The sequence below is a fragment of the Zootoca vivipara genome, chromosome 5, assembly GCF_965207765.1.
Source record: "Zootoca vivipara chromosome 5, rZooViv2.hap1.1, whole genome shotgun sequence".
Classification (NCBI taxonomy): Eukaryota; Metazoa; Chordata; class Lepidosauria; order Squamata; family Lacertidae; genus Zootoca; species Zootoca vivipara.
The window spans coordinates 74125390-74135698 of record NC_142588.1 but is presented as its reverse complement, the minus strand read 5'-3'; the positions used below and the strand labels follow the sequence as shown (position 1 = coordinate 74135698).

At 43.5% G+C, this 10309-nt stretch overlaps 2 protein-coding genes across 6 annotated transcripts in view; one reads left to right on the top strand and one right to left on the bottom strand.

The window, feature by feature from the left end:
* Nucleotides 1-10309, bottom strand: part of MED12L (mediator complex subunit 12L) — a 180444-nt gene that overhangs the window by 74159 nt on the left and 95976 nt on the right. The gene's annotated exons all lie outside the window — the stretch shown is intronic.
* On the top strand, nt 4535-7680 carry P2RY13 (purinergic receptor P2Y13). Its single transcript, XM_035132430.3, has 2 exons — nt 4535-4930; nt 6577-7680. The coding sequence occupies exon 2, from the start codon at nt 6592-6594 to the stop codon at nt 7600-7602; it is 1011 nt and encodes a 336-aa protein (XP_034988321.3). The 5' UTR covers nt 4535-4930; nt 6577-6591; the 3' UTR covers nt 7603-7680.

Here is a 10309-nt window from a genome sequence, read left to right as displayed (position 1 = left end):
AATTAAATTTGTATACCACCCTTCATCCAAAGATCACAGAGCAGTTTGCAAAACATAAAAATTTAAAATCAATATAATATATGGCTGAGAAACGAAAACACTTAACTGAAATCAAAATGAGTAATAAAGTGTGTGTGTGTGTTTGCACTAGAGAAACCTGGCAAGAATTCTCCAAAAGTGTATAGAAAGATCCAATGAATAGCAACAATTATTAACATTTGTAATTCACCCACAAAGTAAGAGGCTAAATATCATGAGACTACCTTTTAAATATATTCTGACTCTATACTGCATTGGATGGCTTTGGAAAAAAACACACCAAGATTCATTTTATTTCTTCTGGTGAAAGGTTTTGCAAATGACAGTGTCTTTAAGTTAATGACAGACAGATGACAGACAGACAGACAGACAGACAGACAGACAGACAGACAGACAGACAGACAGACAGACCGATACAGATATACATACATTCTAATTTTCTGTAATGTTTTGCAAACGAAACAAAATGAAATATAAGCAGAGCCAGCAGAAACTATTAACCATAAACACAGATGACCAGATTCAGTCTACCGGTGTGGACCTCCCCCTTCCACCCACTGAACATGTGGGTAGAAGTACTACCAATGTGATTCCCCATGAGCAGCCACAAGCAGAAAACCCCCAAATGCATCCTGAGTCTGCCCCGCTGCCGCCATGTGAAAGCATCTGACCCAATGCAGCCCACACCAGGCTGGTGCAGAGATCTTCTTGCCTGCCTCCTGCTGCTACCCTGGCTGTCATGCATGGCAGGGCTGCAGATGCAACAAAGCGGGTTCTTCTTCATGGAGAGCATGTGATGCGGTGGGGGCAACCATGACATCCCCTGTTGCTGGGCGGGTTAGTATGGATGGCCATGATTCTGATTGGGCACCTCCAATTGTTGCTGGGGAGAATTTGATGTTGCAAAGTGATTGACTGCTGGGGTGCTATTTAGTCCCTGCGCGCAGCATCGGATCACCCGCCCACCCTCCCTATATTTAGGGTTGTTCATACTGACCCTGCTATGCCTGTCATGGGGTCGTCTGCTTTGGGGGCAGAGGCCTGGCAGGAATTTCTACCATTTGCCTGATTGGCTGGTGCCATTTGGTTTTTGCCTACTGAGTAGCAAATTGTTACAACTTGAAAGGTTGCAGTAAGGCATTGGTTAATTTTGGTTGGTGGAGGGGGTGTGGTTGGCTGTGGTGGCCCCTCCAATGATGCTGCTGCAAGAGTATTTCGTTAAAGGAATCCAGGGGCTCGCTATGCTCTTGTCCAAACCCCTGGCAAGGGGCTAGGGCCACGCAAGAGCCCCTGGGAGCATTTGGGGAATGGTGAGGGCCTGGCACCCAGCTCTATTCTCTCCCTAAAAATGTTTACCCTTACTTACTTTCACAGGCTTGTGGTTGTCAGTTCTGTTCCTACCTCTAAGTGGGAACAGATAGGTGCTAACCAATGCCTAAGCAACCACTCACTTAATGTAATCAATAAAGTTGTGGCCAAAATTATGCCAAAAACCAAAACAAAAATTTTGTGTGAACTGTGTCTTTATTTGAGGGGGTCCTGTGGATCCTCGACACGCAATGGCCTCACACTATGTTAGGATTGCTCCCTTAGCTTCTGAAAGTACAGCAGAACTTGGCAACCTTTAAACGACAGCTAAGCTTAGCTATTAAAAAGACAAAAGTACCTCATAGTATCACACCATGTTTATGCTATTAGAATTTTAGGTATCAACTGTCTCCTATAATTACATTTTGAAGATGTTTCATGTGATTAAACTTAAATAACACATTATCTCACACATGTTAACCCCGAATAAAATTTTATTTTCACTTCTACTTCTTTTTTCCGTGCCAACCATTTCTCACACCAGAAGTTTGCAGATTGGCCAATGAAAGGGACAGTTTCCCTGATGTGCAATTCACTCCCCTCTGTGCTTCCTCAAGAGGGGACCACAAACAGGATTTCATGTGACCAAAGGAACAGAAATAGGCCACTGCCTATTCTTGTAAATACTGCAGCTGTAAGGGAAATTTGTTCTATGAGACTTTGTGTCTCCGTGTTAAAGTTAACTCAGGTCGTGCACAAATGACTGCTACGTCATTGTGTGCCATAAAGGAAAAGCATTAAAAAGAGCACAGAGAAAGGCTGAAAACATCGACTGCTATATGAAATAGGCAAGGTCACACATGTGCACTCCACCTGCTACAGAAGTCCCACATTCAGAGGCAGTATGTCAGTGCACCTTCAAAGGGGCTCCGTCTCTGTGCCCATCAGCTGATTGGTGCTGGCAGTGAACTCTGCCAGCTGCAGTGCAGCCAATCTCAGCCATGTCAGGGATGATGTCATGTGTACGGCAGGTAGCCACACCTTGGGTGAAAGGGTCTTGCGGGCCTAACTGGAACCCCCTGCCAGGACTATTTAAGGCCAAGGGATGGAGGTTCCCCACCATGGCAGTGTGCCACTCAATATCTGGGGAACAACAGCAGGAAAGGGCTTTCATGCCTTGTTTGTTTGCCACCATATGAAGCAAAATGTTGAGCTGGGTGGGCCTTTGGCCTGATACAACCAGGCTGTTAGGTTCTTAATTATATTCCAAAGCATTTATTGCTTTGGTGATCAAAGAGCTTTACAATGAACTACTGAAAGAAGGAAGGAGTGATTGATCCACAGCAAAGTCTTTGCAATCCCAGCAAAATGCTACCACTTACTTTCACAGTGGACTTCAATTGATCCAGACCTGAGACCCACCTCTGGTTCCCAACTCGTAACATAGGGCCCACTTTCACATGCACACTTTTGATTTAAAAATGGTGATAATAATGCACATTATTAAACCCAAAATGGCAATTCACAGAGTAAGATACATAGTGTTTCCTTAGCATTACTGCTAAATAAAAAACCAGTGAAGTAGGCAAGTGGTCTGAAATGGGAGAAAGGAGTATGTGATTCAGGGAGGATGGAAATAAAAGCAGGACCACTCAAGCAATTAAGAACTTGGCAACTGTACAGAGAGATCTGTAACTGGATCACCCTCTATGTCCAGCAAAGAACTTTCCTCCCAACCATCCCAGGTTGCAAGGAGTGGAGTGAGGATGTTGTGTTCCTTGTTCCTTCTAGATCTCACTTCCTGTATCCAGACAACACTTCCTGGGCCCCCAGCGGTTGCCATGATAGCAACCGCTGGGCAGCCAAGCTACCCACCGCAACAGACACTTCTGTATTCTATCTACCACAGTGGACACTTCTATGTTCTAGTGTCCAGCATAGTTAACATTCTGGGAAAAGTCTAGAAAGCCACAGAAACAGACTAGAAATGGAACGCAGTGTTCCTGTTCCATAGAAGAGTTCCCTTGCTACAAGCATTATTGAAAAAGGCTCTTGATTTTCTCCTGACACTTTGCAGCACTCCATGGAAATGGGTAAAACAAGTGTCTCATTGGAAAAATGTGTTCTAGCCCAGAAAACCTATGTAGTGCTCCTTTGGTTTGGTCAGCCTTATCTGGAGCCAAATATGGCAGCAAAAGCTTTGCTGCAACCCACCTGGGATGGTCTCATGACCCACCTGTGAATCCTGACCCATCGGCTGAAGACCTGTGCTTAGGAAGCAAGGTCAGTTGGGAGAACACTTCCCCCACACACATTGACTCATCAGCCTAAATCAGTGTTTCTCAACCTTTTTTGGGCCAAGGCACACTTGTTCCATGAAAAAAATCACGAGGCACACCACCATTAAAAAAGTTAAAAAAAATTAACTCTGTGCCACCCTATATTGACTATATAATTATGACTGTAAGAAACACTTGCCAATTGCTGTGTTGGTTGCAATCTCCTGTAATAAGGCTTCACAAGCCGCTGATTTCTCTGCCAGCACAATCATTTGCTCAGCAAGTTTCAGGTTGAGCTCATCCAGCCAGCTTCTTTAAGTTTGTCTAAAACTACCCTCCCGTGGTGGTGGCTGTTGAGAGCTGCGCTCGCTCCGCGTCGTGACCCAGCCGGCTTCCTTTCTGTTAGGTCAGCGGCCGCCAGGCACGTGACAATGCAAATCGCCCTTCTCGTCGCCGCACGTCGCGGCACACCAGCCAGCGTCTCGCGGCACACTAGTGTGCCACGGAACAGCGGTTGAGAAACGCTGGCCTAAGTAATACACTTACCTGTAGATCAGGTGTTTGGGCCTGTTCCATGAGCTGACTGCCTTGAAGGCAATCATGGTTTGGAGAGCAAGCACAGACTATAGTTAGATGTAAAAGCGAAACTACAGTTTGCTGTGAAACAGAAATGGATGGGGAGGGCAGTAAGGCAGTGGTAGAGGCATTCAAAAGTTAGCAAATTCAAATCACAAAACCACCTTAAGATAAGGCTGGGAAAGACCCTTATCTGAAACCCAGGAGAACCTCTGCAAGTCAGTGTAGAAAATGGACCACACAGGCTGTATAAAGGACCGCAACTCCCATCATTCCCAACTGTTGGCCTTGCTGAGTGAAGTTGATGAGAGTTGAGCCAAACAACCTCTGGAGCACACAACATTGACTATTCCCGCTCTAGGTGGTGCATATGCCTGCACACTAAACATTGTATAACATTTGACTCAGCTTGATAAGACTGCTGATGAACTGAAAACGATCCCTGCAGTGGCACTTAGCCTGCAAAATATATTAATTAAAAGACGTAGGCATTAAAATGCTTCAACAAACAAAAACACACTACATGAGATGAGACCAGCCAACTGATGTTTGAAAACCTTCATTGAGGCTTGTGGCTGGGGGAAGAAAAAACCTGAGTGGTAAAAAAAAAAGAGGAAGAACAAAAGTAAGTATAAGAAGATGCAAGACTGCTTGGGAAACTAAATTTCTCTAACATTAGCACACTTGCATAGCCCTGGATTAGCTGCCACGTCTTCCTACAAGAAGAGGTAAGCTATTTTAGTCATCTGCTTGTATTAAAGATCTTTATTAACAAGCTACTTTTAGAAATGTTGATTCACAGAATTATTATTATTTAAATAAATAAATAAAATTTAAAGTCTGCCAGTATAGTCAATCTATTTTAATTACACTAGTAAGGATGAGATCTAATCTCCTTTGTTGTCTAGAGTAGCAAGGCTGTAGTTAGTTAGCACAATGGAATGGAATGCTTTACTACCGAACATAACAAGGTATCTAGAGAAGCAGCACTGTTTAGATTTAGCACCGACTTGCGAAATCAGATAAACTATTGCATTCTTATCCTGCCCTCCCTCCAAGGAGTCAAGGTTGGTTTTTCATGATGGATAGAGACACATTTTCAGCCCATGGACACATTCCCTCTTGATTGACAACCTAACAGCAGCTCTATGCCAGAGATGAGTGTGACTACACAGAGAGTGCATACAAATACTCACTCTCCCACTCCTCCAGTGCAAAATAAAAAAATTCCTTCAGTAGCACCTTAAAGACCAACTAAGTTTATATTTTGGTATGAGCTTTCGTGTGCATGCACACTTCTTCAGATACACTAGAAACCTAGTGTACACTTTCTAGTGTATCTGAAGAAGTGTGCATGCACACGAAAGCTCATACCAAAATATAAACTTAGTTGGTCTTTAAGGTGCTACTGAAGGAATTTTTTTATTTTGCTTCGACTCAGACCAACACGGCTACCCACCTGTAACTCCTCCAGTGATTAGGCTTGGGGGGAAAGAGTGTTTTTGCTTTTCGAAATGCTGGAGCAGGGTTGGAGAAGATCTTCCTGGAAACTGTAGCCGGCAAGAGAGGATTAGCCAAAAGAAGACCCTTCCCCCCACAAGTCTGAATGTGTTAGGGGGGCATTTTCAGCAAAGTGGGTGACAACTGTGAGCCCCTCTGGAAACACTCTTGCCCCACTGCAATCATGTTTAGAATGAGCTTTCTATTCTACTCAGTTCTGTTGGAGCCTATTTACAGCATGGCCGGGGGTGGGGGGATTGTCCCAGCTGGGGATACAATACAGTCTCTTCTGGGTTATTTTTTTATTTCAGTGGCCGCGATCCAGAGGAAGAAACAACTAGCTCCAAACATGAGGTGGAACCTGGGGGGGGGGGGGTTGGAACGCAGTTACTTTTAAAAGTCATTAGTAATGTAGTACAGACCCTTACTATCTATGTCAGCCCTGCTAATCCTGTGGTTAAGTGACGCAAACTCCTTATGGTTTGAGGGAATCTGGTGCATCTAGCACCTGGAAATATACTTGTTCATAAATTCCTTATCAATTGTTTACAAATGTCATTGCCTAAGGAACTGTGCATGCAACTGGGTGGGGGTGGGGGCAATAAGTGTTAGCACTCACACGGGATGATCCTTATGATTACTAAGAGAAAAGTCACTTTAGTGTGGAGTGGCAGCGGTGAATGGGGGCATTTTACCACTTTCCTAACCTGGCTGCCACTTTTCCACTGCAACTGTTTTATCTTTGCAAACATGTGTCTTGAAGAACTCAGGGGAAGTGATACCCGAAAGGAGTTAAGCCACCACTCCTCTTCTCCAAAACCTGTAAGTGTTCTGTGTTGCTGTTCTAACCTTCTATTAAATCATTCTTCCTCAGTCTCTCTTTCAAACCATGAATGGAAGTCTCAGCATCTCAAACGGGACAACAACCTTGGCTGGACAATGCCACCGCGACACCAGGATAGCCCATGTGGTATTCCCAGTCCTGTATGGCATTCTTTTCCTTGCTGGATTTCTGCTGAACAGTTTGGCTCTGTTGGCTTTCTTCCAGATTCGGACCACATCAAGTTTCCATGTGTACCTTAAGAATATATTGCTTTCTGATTTCATAATGACACTGATGCTGCCAATGAAGATTCTGACGGATTCAGAACTTGGGCTATGGCAACTTAAAGCTTTCGTCTGCCGTTTCTCAGCTGTAATATTCTACGAGACAATGTACATAAGCATAGTGCTCCTTGGACTTATTTCGCTAGACAGGTTTCTCAAAATCGTTCGGCCATTTGGGAAGTTTTGGTTGCATAATGTCACTTCAGCAAAAATTATTTCTGGCTCTGTGTGGTTCTTCTTTTTCGCTCTCTCCTTGCCAAACATGATTTTGTCAAACCGTGAAGCCACACGTCTCTCTGTAAGGAAGTGTGCTTCCCTGAAGAATCAGTTGGGACTGAAGTGGCATGAAGCTGTCAACTACATATGCCAGCTCACCTTCTGGACTGTGCTAATCTTAATGCTCCTGTTTTATATAATTATTGCTAAGAAGATCTATAGCTCTTATGTAAAAACCCAGGCAAGAGAGTGCAAGATCAAACAAAGGGCAAAGAGCAAGGTATTTATAATTGTAGCTGTTTTCTTCATCTGCTTTGGCCCTTTTCATTTCGCCCGAGTACCTTACACTCTTAGCCAGATTGGCAAAAATATTGACTGCAGTACACAGAATCAACTATACATTGCTAAAGAAAGCACCCTCTGGTTAGCAAGTGCAAATATATGTATGGACCCACTGATATACATATTCTTGTGCCGACAATTTGTTGAAAAGGCTTTTTGTGTTAAATTACGAAAATCTAGGTATATAACTCAAGAAAATCAAACTATTGCACTGGACACTGGAATTTCTACATAGACTTCTTGCTTGGTGGCAACTTCTTATTCTAACATTTGCACTACATTGCTGTCAAATTAAAATGCTTTTTAGTTTCAAGTGGGTTGTTGTTTGATGTGATTCCATGCTGAATGACTGAAATTTTAGCCAGCAAAGGAGTGACTTAATATGAGTGAATGGACACTAACAGCCATTCATTTTAAATGAGTGTACTCTTCTGTGCACAGCTACCGGTATTCCTAATACCCAGACACTGAAACTAAATTAGACAGACAGACAGACAGACAGACAGACAGACAGACAGACAGACAGACAGACAGATATGCTAACGGTCATCATCACATACTTATGTGATAATGAGCTCCAGAGATCGCATCCTATGGAAAGTAGTCTGTTATTGTCAGGGACTGGTAGGGGTATGAGAAGTGAGAAAATCCTTCAGGAGTAAATCCTTAGGAGTCCCTAAGACAGTCAGATGGCGCCTTGGACGCCTCCTTCCGGCAACTCCAGCAGCCAAGCTGATGCCAAACATATGGCTCTGCTTTCCTTTGGACCACATCTGTGAGGCTAAGAGGGGGTCTTGTCATCTGGGCAGGCCAGGACCTTCATACGCGCTGCCCAGGCCCGCACCTCAGGGAGGTCACTTCAGTGCTGCTAACACAGCGGTTTGACTTCACCCCCGGAGTCTCACTCCACTGTGTCTCAAGACAGACAGATGCCAACAACTATTTTCTCCTATATGTTATAGGCAGTAGATAATTACCTACTTAATACAGTGGGTAAATATGTGCTGGCAGGACACGCTGCATAACAGTAAGGGGCCTGAACTTAACGATGGGTGTAACCATGATATAAAACAAGAGTTGCTCCTTAAAACAAGGGTGTGCCAAAGGCATGTGAAATGCTTGAATCAGCTGCTTTTCAACTTCTTTCAACTTTCAGCAAGGGATGCCAAATATTACTTTTTTATAGTAAGGAAGGGCAAGATGAGAGGTTAAATTAAGTATACCAACTTCTAACTTTTTCTGGGGGAAAAGAATTGTCTGCTTGCCTCTAGTTCCTACTGGAGTGGTGAAATGAGAAACACTAGCAAGGTTCTTTTTTTGCATTTCTTGGCCAAATTTACAGCCAAGAAGCCCTGAGTGGCCACTCTTGGTATAGAAAGTATTTGGAACAAAGTGAAGATAAAGCAGAATTCTGCTTATGCATTTCTGTATAGTCAACTCTAACCCAGCGGATGGGGGTGGTTCAGAATGCAAATTCTCCCAGTTCAGAATGCCTCACTCCAACAGAAATGGAGTCCAGACTTTTCTGAATGTAGGGCCTGAGCTTGTATTGTTGTTTGTACCACCAGCAGCAGCAGCCTGACCCCTCTCCCATTTCAGACACTTTACTGGGAGTAGGCAAGGGTCAATAGCAGTGCTATGAGCAAATTATTTCTCTCCCTGCCTTACTTCCACACTGAGGTGCCTAGAACACTGCAAAAGCCGCATCCCAGACACAGGAACCTTGGGAAATCGTTGCAGAATTCTAGGCATTCCAAGAGAGAGAAGAGTGTCAGACAAAGGCATTGGGTGCTGTTGTCCACTGCCAGGAAAGTTTGGGAGAATGGAAGAGAAATAAGTAGAGAGAGTCAGTCAATCTATTCACTTTTTGCAATATTTCCTTGCAAGTTTTTGAAAAGACTTGAAAGTGTTTTAAAAGATCTTGCAAGGAGCAATAAAGAAAAATGAGCTAAGAGTGAGACAAGATAAGGGGAGCCTACCCATTAATAGTCAGCAGTAGAACATAGCTGCCAAGTTTTCCCTTTTCTCGCGAGGAAGCCTATTCAGCATAAGGGAAAATCCCGTAAAAAAAGGGATAACTTGGCAGCTATGCAGTAGAAAGGTCTTCAGTTTCTGTAATGTCGGCAGGGAGGCAGGGAGAGGAGGAAGGAGAAGATGCTTGCATCAAAAAGTCCATAATATAACCAGCCAAAATAAAGCACAACATACTTTTCTACTTGTCACATGTTTCTTGGGCGGGGGGGAGGGGCAGTAGCTTTTATGCCTATTAAAGCAAGTATAGTTTGTTCACTACTTGAATCCATCATAAATATCTCACACAACTATTATTATGCAGGTGGGGAACTTCAAGGGAAAGAAAACAGTTTGTTTACCACTTCAGTAGGAACTGTGCTTTACATCTATGTGGGCTGTGCAACCGTCAGACTGCAGCTCATGACTGAATAGCTCATGACTATACAATTAATTAATTATGCCATTGTTGTCATATTCTTTTATTGCTTGATCTACAAAGGTTGCAAGGGCAACTTTCAACAAATGCACAGAAGTAAAAAAAAAAATTAAAATAAAATGATCACACATTAAGTCCCAACAAGTGAACCACCTCCCTTTCCCAACTGCATCAACAAGATGACCATTAAAAACAGTGTTCTTGCCCAAGAAAAAATAAAATTCCCAAGGAAAAATAAGCTAAGAATCAAATGCCTGGGAGTAGAATGGGGTGAGGAACCTCAAGGTCATGGGCCAAATATGGCCTGCCAGGCCTCCACATTTGACACATCAGCTCATTTTGACCCAACCATGTCCACCTGCCTCATACCTGATACCCTATGTCCATCTATCAAAATCTAAAACACCACAGCTGCTGCTTTCTTGCTGCTAAGAAGAAAACAATGCACCACACGGTCAACTTGAAAGTCATCATAGGTTCTTTTGCAGCATTC